The following is a 17579-nucleotide window of genomic DNA, read 5'->3' as shown; positions in this document are numbered from 1 at the left end:
CTTTCCACAGCCAAAAATAGTTTGGATCTTGAATAGTTAACATGACCTCAAAATGACAAGCTGGCTTATTTACATGTGGTAAATGCATTGCTTTCTGTAAGGGAGACTGAATAATTGCAAAAGCAATCATAATAAAGAGAAACCGATTGGTTTCCAGCAGCAGGGAGTGCATGCCTGAGCTGAGAATACAACAATCATCATATACGGTGTTTGCTCATTGTAGGTGGTGCAGGAAAAGGAGAAATTAGCACAACTGTAAAAGTTGTAAATAATAGCAGTATGGAGCAGCCTAATGACTCTCACACCGAGCTGAAATGAAACAAAGGCAAATAAATTAAACTAACGCCTGCGTTGGTCCTGTTGTCATGTATTATTACACTATACAAGATAGCGGTTTGGTAAATATGTATCTTGGGTATGTTTATTTGTCACATTTCATTTCACAAAAATAAGAAAACAATGTTCCAGTCTCGCCTGATGCTGTTTTACACATAAAGAAAGATTTCTGCTCTCTTAACTCCTGACAGTGCTTATTATTCAACACTGACACTGGATCAGAAATCAGAATGGGCAGATCCCAAAATCAAAGGCATCGGTATTGAGTCAGAAATGTAAAAGGCTGCTTTGAGTCCACCTTACTGACTGCTCACCAGCTTTATGGGCTTTGGTAAGGACGCATGGAGTATTGCTGGCTAATAAATCACATTCTTTGTAGGATAGAATAGAATAGCCCTTTATTGTCATTGTACATGTACAATGAAATTATGGGTGCTCCACACCAGGTATAAAATATGAATAGTAAGACAGCAGTAATAAATAAACAGGTGAAATATATATAGAATCACAAGGAATATATAGAAACAAGAGGAATAGACAGAAAATAAGAGAAAGGCAGTCACTGGAGAACAGTTATAGTTCTGGTAATGGAACATCAGGAAGAAATTACGTTAAATAATGCAGAGCACACACTGCATTAGGAACCCCATTTAAGCCCAGTCTCAATGATGAGTTTTGCTTCTCTTTTGCACTGTGTATCACTGTCTGTTTACATGAAGGAGGGGCACACACACACACACACACGTCGCAGCTGACTAACAGACTCTGGACTACAGTTTATTTGCGATGATGATGATAGTGTTCGTTATCCGTGTGTGCAACAAAATCTGCTCCCCTCTTCACCCCCAACACTTGTGTGCTCTACACTGAAGAGCTCTGCATAATTATAGTTGAGACCAAGTAGCTGCAACCAGCCAGGCCCTCCTCCTCTTCACAGCGAGCGAGTCTCTTTAAATCAGGAAGGAAGAGGAAAGAGGACAGCAGAACCTGATGACACAGCCCGTTTAATATTGACGAGGTGGTGCACTCCTAAGCATGTTTTTCAACTGTAGACTAAAAGGTACAACTGTAGTGTAATGAAACAACAGTGCTGGTATTAATATTCACTAGCAAATTTATATAAGTCAGCATTTCACAGACTGAAAATGGCTCAACACGACAGCAACTGTTTTAAATAATTGGGACTACTTAGATAAAACATTTATACGTATTTAAAGAAAAAGCTTGATAACGCCCACTCATCAACGCCTCCTGAGCCTTGAATAGAAATCTGTAGAATAGAAAGCGTACTCATTTATAAATATACACTGACAGATTTTAATCTATTTTGCTAATCCTATTACTCTTTTTATTTGTTTGTTATTTTTAGGACTAGAATAATCACCCAGTCAATCGCTGTTTTCCTTTTTTTTCCTCTCGCGTAATTGACACTTAATCATCAGGAACATTCCTAAACAAAACAAGCACATCGCTGTAGTGATGAGTGCAAGAGATAACCTTGGTTTCATTCACTTTTTAAGGTATCAATGTCATATACTATTGGATTTTTCGCATTTACTGCAGATCCCTATTAGTTAACGCCAACAAAATGTAATGACAGCATCATTTCACCTGTTTTGGCTACAAGTCTTGATAGAGACTGCTCAAAAGCAGACAGTATTTCTCATCCACCCACCCAGCTGTGCCTTCACAGCCATCTTTTCTCTACATTTATTCTTTCAAAGCTCAAAGTAACCATGCATTTTACTATATCTTTACAAAACTGATAAAGGAACTGAATTCAGTGTTTCTTTGCAGTGTGAGTGCCTAGTTTGAATCAATAAAATATAACCTCTCTGGCAGCTACCATCAATCAACATAATAAAATGATTAGGTAGTCACTGAAGAATATAATGGAAATAATTCTCAGTAGCTGCTCTCCGTCTGCTCTTCTACACCTTGTCACTAAATTTTGATCCTTCTTCTTTTCCCCACATGCACGTACAGTTTACACTTTAGTAAGAAGGGGTCAGGGGTGAAGCTCAGCTGAACAGGCCAACATCTGGATAAGTTTAGTGTTCCAGCAAGATAACAAACAGGCAAGCAAGGTGGCAGGCTTATCAAGCCTGAGCTATCTGTAACCTCCTGTTGCGACTGTCTTACCCTTTCGTGTCTTTACTCTCCTCCTCTGACCTCTTCCTCTCTGGACTCGTCTTTTTTTCCCCCTCATTCTTCTCCGGCTTCTCCGTCTTCACTGCTGCTTTTCTGGGAGCTATTGAAGGAAATAAATAAAAGACAAGGTGAGGGTGATGCAGGGGTTGAAGTGGAGACTTATTTTACCTTGTTCTCCAAACTGATAAAAGCACAGTACATTCACATGCTGTTTTTTTATGCAAGCAAAGAACTATGCAAATTCCTTCTCACCAAAGAAACTGCTGATGGGGGCTTTCCTGGTCGGCTCCTTATCTTTCTGCTCTTTTGCTTCTTTCTGCCTTTTCACCGTTTGACTTTTCGGGCTCTCTTCTGTGCCTCGCGTGTCCTTTTCAACCACCTCCGTTTTGGCTACGGCAGGCCCTTTCTCATCATCATCATCTGTCTTCGGCTTTGCTTCATTTTTCTTTTCCGCCTCCTCAGCTTTCTCCTCCTTCTCATCAGGGCTCTTTTTCTCCACCTGCTCCTCTTTTTCTACAGTTTCTTCCTCTTTGCTCTTGTTCTCCACCTCCTCGTCCCCTGGGTTGTTAGCCTCGGTCGCTGCCTTTTCCCCCCTTTCTTCCTTTGTGTCCTCCTCCATGGGTTCATCTGCGTTACCTACACAGGGGCAAGACAGAAAGGGAGTGGAGTCATTGAAGAGAAAAATGCCAGCAGGTTTACTGAGGGCAACCCAGTTTTTTTGTGAGCCCATGTTTGAAGACGTAAGAGCCTCTTTCAGTAAATGCCGCAGGTTTTATTTCTGAGGTTTCATTTTCACCTGAAGAAGGCAGCTAAGAGAAATTACTATTGACAAACTTGTAGCACCGACTCCCAGCAGTCAGAGCTGGGGTCATGATACTGGCTGGGTAAGGAGGGCGGCATGAAACTTTAATTTTCTCATTCAAACGTTAAAGTAAGTGGTGGAATGGACCGCTAAACCCAGTAGTCACAGCTGGTACTTTACTAGACAACTTTAGAAAGAGAAGGAGAGCCATTTCCCTGTCTGTGGAAAAAAAAGAGTGGGGGGGGCACCAGGCTGAGCTGCTGTCAATTTGGTTTTGTTTTTTCCCCCAAACACACTAAAGTGGTTTTCAAACACACTTCAGCTTTAACCTTGTTTAGCTCTTTCTCAATTGTCCAATACGAGCCTTTAACCTGCCATTTCCCAGATTTAAACTGCATGTGATGTGTGACTGACCACATGTGGATTCACGCTGAGAAAGTACAAGATGCTCTACCTATGCAGCAACCTAACCTAGACCAAATAGAGTATTTGCAGTAGTGAGAACACATGTGGAATGAACCGCTCTGAGACTGTTTCTAACCTTTTAGCTCTGGTGATGTGATTGGTTCAGTTTGTTTGCTCGTGTGTTAGGAGGACTACTCAAAAAGGTAACGGACAGACTCACTTAAAAATCTTGTGAGAAGCTGGATTTAGCACATCTAAGGATTAATTAGATCTGAACTCAGGGCCATTTAGAAGGACTGCTTATAATTGTGAGACAGGGCAAAACTGGACATTGCATCGTGTTTGAATAGCCTTCATCTTCTCAAGAAAATATCACAGACTAATATCAATTTATGCACGTTTTGGAGTGAATTTTCAGCCCTGGTGGAGGCTGCTACACTCTTGGGCTGCTCCATTTTCTTCATAATTCTGCCTTTATTGAGCGTCTGTGTCAAAACTTAGACAAACCGATTAAACAAAGCCAAACAGGCTCCGTGGATGGTGAATTTCTCAGTTTGCATCTCACAGATGGTAAAAATGAACTTTGCTTTATCACAGTGCAGAGCTCCTACAGTTGCAGTAACAGACTGAAATCATTACCCTTTATCCTCAATCCTTTGAATCTCAGGCTGTTTTTGTTGCCTTTCTCTCCATTTGCACTTCACTATAACAGTAGATTAGGACTGTCAAACATAAGGCTCAGGGGCCAGAATCGGCCCACCGAATAAGGAAAGGTAAAGGAGGGCATAATTTTTTTATTTTTAATTATATTTTCAAAAGTTTTTCAACTTTTATTTTTTTATTGATAAAGACTTCCCTCATGGTCATTCGTAATACATCTCTGTAATACAGTAAAGTAATAAATTAACAATTAAATGGCAACAAGTTCCTTTTTTTCATCATCTAAAAAAAAACATACATTTCTATAGTAAAGTCACTACGCAGTTGAACAAAAAGGACATTTTCTGTAAATTAACAAAAAGGTTCTGTTTTATAATCACGGGACAGTCTGGACAATGAGCTACCAAAACATTTTCTGTCATTTGAAATATTAATTTCTTACATAATCTTCTTAATTTCTTATTTATTTGAATCCAAAGAGATGTGCTGACAGATTTCTTTCATATGCTTCATAAGCATTTCTCAAAACTGAGACATACAGTTGAAATTGCACTTCTTTTTGTTATACTGAGATATCTCAGGGATTAAATGTGTAGTTAAACTACAACTAGTGGAGCTGTAAAATGAGTTTAACATGCTCGCAGTAGTCTGTACATAAAAGATGAACATATACGCTCCTATGTAATCCAGTTTTAGCACGAAGGCTGTTTCACTATTTTTCTTTAGCCCTTTATTTGCAGAAGAGAATTGAGCATTAAGTTATGAACTAACATTAGCTGGCCCGGATAGAAGTGGACATCCATAAACTGTGTGGGATCCTGTGGGGTGTGACTCGCTTTTGTCCTCAACCACAAGTCAAAACTAAAGGAAATACACTTCTGCATTGTTTGAGATTATCTGTCAGTATCAGAAATTGTCACTTCGTCACTGTACCAGAATTCTCTGAACAACATACATCTATAGGACTACAACTAGACATTACTTTGTTTGATTCAATAGGCTACATTTTTTTTGTTTTCCTCCACTCATCGTTAAGCTCAGAGAAAAAGGCCATGATGAAACAAAACACATGCCACAATTTACCAGAGCCCTGTGACAGCAGAGACAGCAATGAAAATGTTCAATCTTTCACTTCAAATCTTTCAAATTCATGATTCAATAAAGAGGAAACACTTATTTGCGGAGCTGGAACTGAAAAGTGCTTGCCTGGTGATTAATATCTAATTAATTATCCAAGTTGTTGCTCTTTATTATTGCAACCCAATCGGCCATAAAATTTCTGGAAACAAATGGCTGGATGAGACCATGTACAGCAGGAAAATAAGCTGTTTGGTAGTGTGACACTGCTAAACAAAAAGTATTGTTTATGTGTTTAGTCAGGATGCAATTGAGAGTTTCCAAAACTGCATTTTAGTAATGATAATGTGCGAGTTTGTTAATATAGCATGCTGATTTTTTTCTCCCTTATAGCCGATGTGTCTGTGCAACTTCCCCTCCCACGTGGACTTTCCAAACCTGTACAGGAGCCAAACTTGGTTATCAGACTCGCAGCAGAAGCGAAAGCATACCTTCACCGCTGGCACTGGTCTCCACACGTGGCCGTTTGTTTTGCTGACCCTGCTCCTCCTTGACCTCTGCCTCTTCTTTCTGACTGTCACTGCCACTCCCACTCTCGTTGAGCTTCCTCTTAGGGAACATCTTCCTTGCTGCACATATCAGGACAGACATTACATTAAAAGAACATGATTTAAAAAAAGAAAGGAAAAAAAAGTGGGAGGCATCCCAGCTGAAATCATGCCGGGATCAAACAGTAAGAGAATAAGGAGATGAAAACAGGACGAGTCTGCTCTCTTGCTGCAGATGTAGGGCAAGAAGAAGAAGGAGAAAAAAAAGGGAGAGAGAATCATAGATACATACTTTGCTAATGAAAACACTAATTCCATCCTGAAGAATATTATGCAGCACAGCAGCTTACGGTCCCAGTGTAAATTACCCTGCAATTTTATGCAGCAGTGGTGCTCGAGGGCAATTTCAGTTTTGGTAACACATCCGCCTCTGTTTTGGCCCTTGTTAGAGGTTCTAGCACAGGTAGCAGTGCTGATGTTTTTCTTCTGGATATTATAATGAAAGCATTAACCCAGGACATTAAGAATGCAATTTCTGGTCGAATTAGGGAGTTACTTTAATGTGATGTTTTCTCCAGCAGTGATGGTGGCGGGGCTCTTATTGTGGCAACGCACCACTGGTGAAAGCAAACACTGCAGTCATCAAAGACAAAGAGAACGGGACGATGAGAAGAGAACGAGACACTTTTACTGCTGCAAAAACTAGGATGAAGGAAACAAAGTGGGAGAGGAGGTGCTTCTCAAATGAAGACAAAGCTGGAATGCTAGAAAACTCTAAGCAGCTTAAATTCTCTGTTCAAACTCCAACGTATCTGGTGTTATATGGGAAAGACAGCAACGACAAAGAGTCATGTAAAAAAAATAAATAACTAGGCCATTCTGTTTCATTTTAAATGCAGATATTTACACATCATCTGATTAAGAATTTACAAACAAGAAACAGCAGCTCTCTTTCAGTTTTATCTTGCAGATGTGAAACATTCAAGCTGCTGTGTACCAACTGCGGCTATAAAATAATGATCACTACATATGTTTATGCTGTTTTTTTTTTTAAAAAAGCCCAAAGTTTCTAAAGCTTGCAAACCCAAGAAAGCACCCAAATAAACACTGACAATCAGCTGCAATAATAGGACGACATGCTCTGCTGGTTCGATTAACTCCCAGTCAGCACAAACGATGCACTGCTAAGACAACATAGCAGTAATAATATTATTATCACAGTGCAAAGACGTGCAGAAAAATAATGATATAGGCTCCAGGAGGGTGTACTCATGGTGCAGCAGATGATGATTAATGATAGCGCAATCACGGTCTAGTCTTGTGGTTGTCAATCTAAGGCAGTCCAGAGTGTGGAAAGACAAATGAAAGAAAAGGGTGAAAAATGAACTTCGCCGCTTCTGGTGAACAAACTTCTTATGCATTCAGTTCGAGATAAATTTCCTGTTTTCTCCCTCATTGTGAAATAATGAGTATTTGGAGCCATTAGGCGCCTGCTAACAAGTAATCAAATAAAACAGCTCGAGGCAGGAAAGCTATTAATCCTCTGCTGGTGTCAAAGTTCAAAATGGTGCAAGATTGGAAAACGAGCTGAAAAGCACAATTCTGAAACAGCTTAATTAAGACAAAGTTAATAAAAATCTGTTCAGATGCTGACCAGTCTTGCGTTTGACGATCCCAGTGGGGGAGACGGAATTGGGAGTGCTGGGGGTCCCCGGTGAAGCAGAGGTGGCTGGAGTGGCAGGGGTGGTCGGGGTTACAGGCGTGGCTGGGGTCGATGGTGGAGACAGGGGGGTGGGAACGGCTTTAAACGCATCATCCTTCTGAAAGACACAAGCACGAGTGATGGTAAGCATTATGACAAGAGGCGGCATGAACAACAGCTTGAACAGGCAAAATGACTGCAGATCATGGTTTGTTTGCATGGCCGCCATCACCCACAGATATTACTGAAAATGAAAAGGAAGTGACAGCAACAATTGTCCAGCTGTCTGCAACAATATCATTTGGATCGCTGTGGATTGTTTGTGTGGCTCATCCAAAATGTGGCCTGTTCTGCTGAGGAATACGAGTACTGTGTATTATTTAGTTTTTTATTGCTGAAATTGTTTATTGAATGTGAAATAAAGTAATTTGATGAAGACATGCAGTTTCTAATTTTTGAACTACGTTTTGGCAACCAATAACCTATGCTTTAAAAGTATCCTTAAATCCTTCAAGATTTTTTAGGACCCATCTTAGGACTTTTGTAAATCTTTATGATGAAGAATATTTTGACCTAGTAGCTCATAAAAATTAACACAGGTGCTCATTTAGACATGAAGCCAACATGTTTAGAAGGCACCAGACTTATGGTAAGAAGTGAATCTCTAAAAGGGGTTTAAACACCACTGTGATAATGGAAGGCATGGCTTGAGAATTAGAAGTTTTAGAAGTAAAAATGGTTATTCTGATCCAAGACAGGCTCTAAGGGTCCAAATCAAGACTAGAGTGAAGGTTTGCAAGAGGGCAGCATGGACCGCTGTGGAAACTGGATCAGCTGAATCCAAAGCACGATCAGGCCGAGGAAAAGTGAGCGCACTGAGAGAAGATCAATACGAAAGGCTTTGTTCTCTGAGAAACAGAGAAGCAAAGTCACAGATAACAGAATTAGCTAAATAAAGAACACAAGACTCCCTCCAGCAACAGTCCTGTCAAGAGAAGGCCGTCTAGCAATAGTCTCAGAGGATGGAAGGGTCTCTAAATCACATCTTGTAGGGGGAAACAAGGTGAAATGGTTGGGGTAGGTTAAGAAAGAAAAAAAAACAAACAAACACAGTGAAAGATCGACCTCCCCCCTCCTCTCAAAAAAAAAAAAAAAGTACTGATGAATCTATGGCAGTAACATTAAAGTTTATTGATTGATTGATTTTTCTGAAAATCGACAGTGCCCCTTATAATCCTTTATGTGCCTTATGTATGAGTTCTGGTTGTGTTTACTGACCTCGAAACGATTTTATGTGGTACACGGCGAAAATCTGTCAAATGTTTTAGTACGACTTTGCTAAGCTACGAACCCGCACCGCTTGATGGATTGTCGGAGCATTACGGCTATCGTAGGCAGGAGCCTCGCGGAGTGATACGTACTGTGCTTCGACATAATATTACCGTATTGTGTGTGTATAACCTCTCTTTAAGTTTTGTGGATATTATACATGGTTATGCTGAGGATATGTCGGCCAATTTCCACTGGAAATACCTTTTGGTTAAACTGTCAGCAAGGAATTTGCACTGTTACGTTTTTATATAACTTTAACACACATAAAAAACAGCTGCTTGTTTAAGTGAAAATACATTGATGGGGTTTTTTGCACTAATAAAGTTGTGGAGTTGTAAAGTATTTTGTCTAGTGTCAATTATATCGTCAGTTATGTCGTTATCGCAAATTTTCAAATGTATATCGTGATAAAATATTTTTGGTCATATTGCCCTGCTCTACCTAATACCTTCGTCTATATAGGGTACATTACATTCAAACAAACTCTATGAAATGAGGTGAACCAAGGTGAATAGATACCAGGTAAAGCTGACAGAGGAAATCAGAGTTTGCAGCAATTTAAACAGATGAAAAACTTCAGTGAAAATTTTGCTTCATGCTGTCACAAAGCACCCATCAGCGGGGATTCTCCTCACAACACTGACAATCAAAAATAGAGAACAAGCTTACTGATGCTATTTGAGGGCAGCTGTAGCTGTATGGTTCAGTTTCACTTTGATATAGCGCAAAGGAACAAAGAGAGGTTGGAGAAAAGTGAGAGAAATGTATTTACAGCTCTCATTTGAACTCCTCCTCATCCTGTTGGCTTCAATAGCATTATCCTTTAGTCTCAATGCTAATGGTTTAACTTCAGAGTCCCATTTACTTTGCAGGTCCAGTCACTTGACTTTCTATTGCCTCAGATGGCCCTTTATGCATGACGTTTTCTGTGCACTTTTTTGTCAACGCACCACTCCTGACTTGACAATAAGGTCCTTGTGAAATGGTGATAGCGAGGCTGAGGTAATCAGTTTTATGGATTAAGTGCTGCTGTCATTAAAGATAAGAGAAAGGCAAATACTATAGTTACTGACATTAATGAAATACATGGAGATTTCTGTTGAGATTCAAATTTTCCACTCCTTATTTTATGGAAATGTTCTGTATTACATTCAAAGGAGAGATATGTTTTATAAATATAATTATAGCACAGACGGTGAAAACGAAAGCTAAGAGCAAGAGATAAAAGCAAACCTGATCAATACTGAACATCAATTCGTTTGACAACAGCAAAAAAAATAATAATAATAATTACATGAATAAATACTGTCTAATCATTATAAGTAACAATGGTACTGGAGATATGCTTTAAAACTAGTTTACATCACGGAGGAGGGAATTTTTAAGTCTGGAGATGGACTGACTGAATTGGTCTCCCACCAACTTCCCTCAGAATAAAAACTCAAAAATAGAAGTCTTAAAAAGGAGTTGGAACGTTAGCAAAGAAATCAATACAAACAGATAAAAGCAAACCTGATCAATATTGAACATTAACCAGTCTGAACAGTTAAAAAGTCATAAACACGTGAATAACAGTGTTTAATTTCACATAACAATCACATTAAAATAAAAATCATTTGTTAAACTATTTTCATCCCCTTTCCCCAGCTGAAGGTTCCCTTCTTTATAAAGACACCAGCAGCTCACTGAATTGGTCACATCTCCCACCAACTGGCCTCAACAACATAAAAAATATATAATAATAGTTGGAAAGAGCGAAGAAGTCAAAACAGAAAGCCAAGAGCAACACAAACAGCCAGCTTCTGCCACAGCAAGGGGTAGCTGTAGAAAGGCAAACCGGATCATTATTAAGCATCGACCATCAAGAGCTGGAACAGCAAAAACTACATTTAAATCAAGCAAACTAATGATGTTAAACATCTGGATTCAAATAAAACCATATCACTACAAATTAAGAAGGAAAGGTGGCGTTGACATGAAGGGTTTCCTGAGAAAACATGCTGTTTCTCCAACATTGCAGGCTATTTCTAATGTTCATGTACCCTAACAATAAGTAGTTCAATACCATACTGCACAGTGCAGAAAATGTATTATTTACCAAGTTATTATCAAGCAAACAAACAATTTGGCATCACAAGATTACTTAAGGTATTTTGACACTTCATTTACCATTTTATAGACTAATAACAAATCAGATTATTAATTACTGATGAAAGTGATCTTTAGTCGCTGCCCTGCATTTATCTGCGGGGGAGCTGCTCCACTGCCAAGAGTGCAAGAGTGGATATATTAGTACCTTGTCACAAAAAATTAATAATTACACCCATATGAAAGGGATGTGAGGTGAGGGCAGCCTGACAAACATCATGTATCATCATAATCACTTCCCTCAATCAACAAATAGTGAATAATTGCTAACATACAACAAACAAAATAAACAGGCTGGTTAAGTGAAGTGTTTATCAAACAACAGGTGGCTGAAAGACAGCCAAAGCTGATAATCAGGTCTTTTCATTACATGGCTTATTGACAAATGTATTCAACATTGTGATTCACCATACAATTACTAGGCTTTTGTGTAGCATTGTTTTTCCCCATAACCAAACCAACAATAGGCACTGATATGCCTACAGGAGCCCTAAGAGACTTCATTACACTCGTTCAGCATTTGATGGGTAACACACTGTTTAGTGTTTCTACAAAGCATGCCTGCTTTTTTCTTTAGCACCATGACATCCCATCAATCTGTCAGTCTTTTATTGGTGAAAACGTCACTCACAAATTGCAGCTGATGTGTTGAATGCAACAGATTAAATGAACTCTGACGTCCCAGTTATAAAACCACATGTCGCTTTTACCTTTTCTGTTTTACCAGGAGCTTCTTTGTCTCCTTGTCCCTTGCTGGGAACTTGTTCTTTAACGACTGGCGCCTCGTCATCATCGCTGTCCAGGATTTGACGGCAGCGTTTCACAACCTTCTTGATGGGCGACTCTGCTTCCTGAACACCGTTCTGCACCTTCAGTGGACTCTTGACAGGCCTGGAGATAAACCACAGAAACACACAACAGATATCACAAATTTTAAATAAAGCACTAAAGGGGACCTATTGGGCTTATTTCCATCTCAATACTTTTTATTCTGTGCTTTTACTTGAGTAGCTTTGCATGATTCACAGGTCAACATATTATATAGCCTATTATTTATAAATAATGAATCTACATTAACACGGCCGGTTTTTTTAATCAAAATAAATTTTATATTAAACGGTGCATGCCCTGCTCTACTGTCACTGTAATCCACTGTTAGGTGGTTGCCAGGCAACCTGCATAGCATCATGATATAATATGTATTGTGATAAATCAGATGTCACCATCACAGAATTAAAATGATGCTTTTATAAAGTGTTATAGATCAATTAAGCATTTTTGGTGGGTGGTTGCCAGACATCACGATGACAACATAGGATATGATATAGATGGAAACCTTTAGGGTCCTAAGATGCATCTGTGTACGAAGTCTGGATACTTAACTACTGCTTGTGTAGAAAGAATTCACAAACAAACAGAAAGAGACTTTATTTATTATAGTTAGAGATAATCTATATGCATAAAATAATCAGCAACTAAAACTTTAAAATTAATAAAGACTCTGCTGCTGGAATAACTGCTTCCAAGAGAGAGGGGACCAGCTGCGCGAGAGAAGCTGTGCAAACAGCTTGTTTGATGACTTTTATTTACATTTTAATGTGAAAACACTGAAAAAAACAAACAAAGAAAAATAAGTATTCGTCATTCAGGGTTTATTTTAGTCAGTGTGCTTTACAGCTGAACGCTGGACATGCCATCACTGACCCAAACAGGCCAGCATGTCTATATATATCTATATATCTTCTTTTTTTTTTTTTTTGGGGGGGGGGGGGGGGGGGGGTGTGCAGTATAGCACCAATTGGGTCATTGGTTACACTCGACCCCGTTTGTTTAGCTTCACCTGGACCTTGGAGCTCATCATCTGTCTGAAACAAGCTGTTTCAGGTCTCCCACTCCTTTTACATTTATTTATATATTTTTAAAGGTAAACTTTGCAATGAGCTTCTGCAAAGTTTAACTAAAGCTGTGACCACCAGGGGGCAGTATTTTTTGCTAACTTGTGTATTGTTTACAGATATGTGAAACTGTGATACTTCTTTTTTAAGCTACACTAATTTCCTCAACAGACTTGGTCTTTTGCTATGCTAAAAAACAAGCACTAATAACCTGCCTGACTGCTAAAGATACACTGAATACACAAACCTTTACAGAGTATTAGATAAAAGTACAGTGCAGCCCTTGTTCAACTTGAGCTAAAATATCTTCTCTCTGTAGATATTTAGGACATAAAGCCATTGTTTCTTCATATAATATTGACAAATTCATTTAAACTTGTTAAGTTTTAAACTGTTTTAAACTCGCAATATTTAAAAAGGCCACCTTTAGGAGACTTGATCGCCCATCACAAACAGAAGGCTTAAAGAGCCGGTTTACAGGAACTACTTACATGAACGCTGACTTTATTATTCAAAACTCTAATTGTATTTGATATAAACAGCCACCATTTTAACAGTATATTAATAACAGAAAACAAGGAAAAGCATAAAAGAACACTTTAAGGTTAATTCATGTGGTAATGTTGACCCACAAGGTGCGATATTAGGCATTTTTACAGGATCAAGTCAACAGTAAAATCTGTCATAAAAAGAAAACCTATAAAATCAAAGTAAGACTCGTAAAAAGAGGTCAAAGCAATGATGAGGCGATCATTACAGAAAGGAAAGTCAATTAAAGTGAGTTTTAAGACGTACTTAAAAGATTAAAGAGTCTAGAGATAATGAACATTTTATCACCAAAGCAGCTCGGAGATGAGAAACTGAAGTTCTCGTCTCTTCATCTTTTGATAGGAACAACTGGACACAACGTTTCACTCAGCAGCGAAGATAACTGCACATACGCCACGCGTGGGTGGGCTTTCAACACAAAAATATGTTTGAAAATGGTATCAGTATGCGCCGTATCAGCCACCTCGCTTTATGCTTCTGCCTGAATACAAATGCAGGTATTTTAACTGTATTATAGGCAGTAAAAATCTCCATCCTTCTGATAATATGACAGTTTTATTATGTGGTTTATTCCTTAAAATAGCCCTGTTTGTCCAAGTATAAGGAAATTTGCAGCCCAATTAAAAGTTTTAAGGGTTCAAAATTGGCCTTGATGCAGTGACTATGTTACGAATGAGTACATTAAACTCCACTAAAACAAAAGCCAACTCTTCTAAGTTCAGGCTATGTAACTATTATGAAAACAAGACATCTGAGACAATAACTATTAATAAAAAACACTAACAGTTATTACTTTTGCTCTGCAGTCCTTTTCCCAGTACAAGTGCCAGAAATAGGTGTGCATTTGCACCTCTATTAAAAATCAAAGACACTCAGCTGTGGCTTGAATTAAGATGAGAAACAAAGAGAAATCGGTGTAAATAACCACAGTAAAACTAACGAACAAAAGTCTAATTAGAAAAGATATACAAAAGGGTTTTTCTGAAGGTTTAACAAAAATGTATAATGTTTAAACAGTCGAGGTTTTACAGCAGCAGCCGCCAATGCAGAAGTTTTAACTGACTGCACCGTGATCACGTTATGCAAAGTCTGAATCTTCATTCTTTGAATAAGATGGGACTTTTTGGGCCAAGCAATTACTATGTAAGGTAAACCTGAGGTTTTAAACTGATCTATCCTCACAGAAGTAGCACGAGCATGTTCAAAGCTTAAAGAAAACAAAGAGGTGCAGGATTTTCATACATATACATCAAAGCTGACACCAGGATCATGATTTTTAACTCTTTTGTTTCCAGGTTTTAGGCTTTAGTTAAATAAGGTAACACCTACTCTTTGCCTGAACTATATACAGACCAGGCATGCTTACATGTGGAGTCAAACTATAATTTGTGTCTAGATTAATTCAATTGATCTGAGAGATTTAAAACACCCCAGTGTCAAAGCTAAATTAACAGTGATTCCAGGCAGCAGACTCTAGATAAGTCTTAACTCACTTTTTCACAGGCTCCTCTGCAGCTTTCTTCTGAATGTCCTTGCTCTTGGGCTGAAAGAAGGATCTGTAAAAAGACCACACAAGCATTCACTGGCTTGATACATGTTTATACCAACACGTGTCTGTATTTAGTGCATTAAAGTGTAATAAAAATCGGTAATAAGACCGCACTTTTACAATAATACAGAAAAAGGTTTGCCTGTTAATTAGAAACTTGCTGAATCACAGATTACCATCTTTGCTATCTAGTGTTAGAGCAATGTGGCTCCACTGATCACAGCCTCTATAAGGCAGGAAAATAACCTGCCTTTAAAGATCATTTATACTTATATAGCTATGATATCGTCTGTGTCTGTGCTGGAGATAAAACTACCCTATTTTCCAAACAAGTGACGCAGATAAAAACATGCTAAAGCTAGCTTACAGGTAGTCCGATTAACACCGAAACGGACATGTTTTTGTTTTTTTGTTTTTAGTGTAACCCCCTGTAAGTCACACATAACCCCCCGCCCGCCCGCCTGATCACCACTCATTACACAGCTAACTCTTCTAGTGCACAGACACAAGCATCGTCAAGCTAGCGCTAATTTCCACCAAGCTAACTGCAAACTTTGGCTTGCACTTACGCGATGCTCCGCTGCATGTTGTTTTTAAACTCTTCCTTCACCTGATACCCGGTTAAAACAAACGTTTAAATCGCAGCAAAACTCCAACATTCACACACACGAAAACACCAACTCCCGCGCTGCAGAGGGGCAAAATAATAACTTGGAATATTCGGCGCCAAAAGTTGTATCTCAGCCAAAGATTGTCAGAGGAGAAGATGACTCGCTACGGGAGCCCAAAGCGAGCGGTTTCCGCTCGGTACGCATGCGCACTCACGTACTTGGTTTACCCAAAGAAAAATATATTTTTACTGTAGCTACACAACATGTATTGAATAAAACTACTCTGTTGCTACTAATAAGATGTGACTGTGCTTAGTCAAAGCCTCTACGCTACTGTTAAGATAGTATACAACTCACTATGGAATGGACAAGATGAGTAAAATATAACAAAGCTAATGGTTTGCTATGTTCATGCAGGTATATAAAAAATAGTACTTTAAATTTTTTGTCAGACTTCTCTTGCAATGGCTGCATGTTTCCCGATGCAATCTGTATTAAATGGTACCTGAATTTAATTCCTGGTGTTTTTCAGTCTTCCCAGCAAGTACACATCAGAGGCCATGACTCATAATGAGGAGGAGAACATTTTGAAAAGCTAAAACACTTTTAAAGTCTGCAATTTACACTGCCAAAATGGTGCCAAGCAAGCTAAAAAGGCATGAGGGAACCAGGGTCAGTCTGATAAGGAGGTGAATGCCAGTTATATAAACTGGTAGAGCAACGCAGAGTAAAGGGGGCTTGATCTGACAGCAGAACCAGCAGAGATAGAGGCTATTTTTTTAGTGACATGAATATGAGCCTTGACATTTTGCCTCGACCTTTGGTGGATCTTGGGTAAAAAAGGTTTGAAAACCTACAGTCATTCCAAACCAGGGGTGTCGACCCCTCTTTAAAGATAGTATGAGCCCTCTGTATGGGGATCTGCACAGCCTTTTTAATCTCATTTCTGCAGATATTCAGAAAATATTTCTCAACTTATTACAATCCGTAATATTCAAAAGTAAAGCTTGGCTTTTATTGAAGGGCCAGAGTGTCCTGATGGTTAATGTGTCACCAAATTAACCACAAAGTTACAAGTGGACTACCACAAGTAAAAGAAATACACATAAAACTGTGAGAAAGTGGTGGAAAGTGAATGTCAAACAGCTTTCCCCAATTTTTGTCAGTCATTTTCTTTGTCATTTTTGAGTTTTACATGAAGAGTAGCTCAAAAAGTGATGTGATATTTGAGATATATAAAAAATGAGTTCATTCACACTGGACAAACCCATCGAGTGTGTCGTAATCTCCAACTACAAGACGCGCCAAGCAAAGACAGTACTCAGAGAATGTGCCATTTGTCAAATGCTTTCCACTGAAAGCCAAATAATAGACAAAACAGCATCTTAAAATTACAGTTAAGAAGAGTTTTAAAGGTTACAGGGCTAAAAGAGAACAAAAATGGCCCGAGTGTGTCTAAGCTTCTTTTTATTGTCATTGCAAGCTTTAGAAAGGGAACATCTCATCCAGCAGTTTTATGCCAAGCAGGCCAGATCAGTAATAGCACCATACCCATCCTTTAACATAAAGAAGTACAAGTGAATGCTCCAAGAAAAAAAATAACACATATAATAAACAAATGAATATATCTTGAAAAACAACACCTTAACTTAAATGCAACAAAATATAAGCAAAAAGTGACAAAATGCTTCAAATGTAGATTCCTCTGAAGGCTCCATAATGTTGCTTTAGAGCAATATTAACAACACCCCTTAAAAAATCTACAACTTAATATCAGGAAAAATAAATAGTAGCTCAAATATAACGCGTACTAT

The 17579-nt window shown here is 38.7% G+C and overlaps 1 protein-coding gene across 1 annotated transcript in view; it reads right to left on the bottom strand.

Annotated features, from left to right (window-relative positions):
- Window positions 1-15956, bottom strand: part of lig1 (ligase I, DNA, ATP-dependent) — a 63359-nt gene extending 47403 nt beyond the window's left edge. The window contains exons 1-7 of the mRNA XM_026148925.2: window positions 15724-15956; window positions 15099-15161; window positions 11872-12052; window positions 7634-7799; window positions 5923-6060; window positions 2740-3123; window positions 2479-2587 (exon numbers count right to left, since the gene is read on the bottom strand). Of these exons, the coding sequence (XP_026004710.1) occupies window positions 2479-2587; window positions 2740-3123; window positions 5923-6060; window positions 7634-7799; window positions 11872-12052; window positions 15099-15161; window positions 15724-15740 (1058 nt within the window). The 5' untranslated portion in view covers window positions 15741-15956. The remainder of the gene's footprint in view (window positions 1-2478; window positions 2588-2739; window positions 3124-5922; window positions 6061-7633; window positions 7800-11871; window positions 12053-15098; window positions 15162-15723) is intronic.
- Between the last annotated feature and the right edge of the window lie 1623 nt (window positions 15957-17579).

The sequence above is a fragment of the Astatotilapia calliptera genome, chromosome 18 (assembly GCF_964374335.1).
Source record: "Astatotilapia calliptera chromosome 18, fAstCal68.1, whole genome shotgun sequence".
Classification (NCBI taxonomy): Eukaryota; Metazoa; Chordata; class Actinopteri; order Cichliformes; family Cichlidae; genus Astatotilapia; species Astatotilapia calliptera.
Note: the sequence above shows the minus strand (reverse complement) of the source record. Positions and strands in the feature narration are given on the sequence as shown.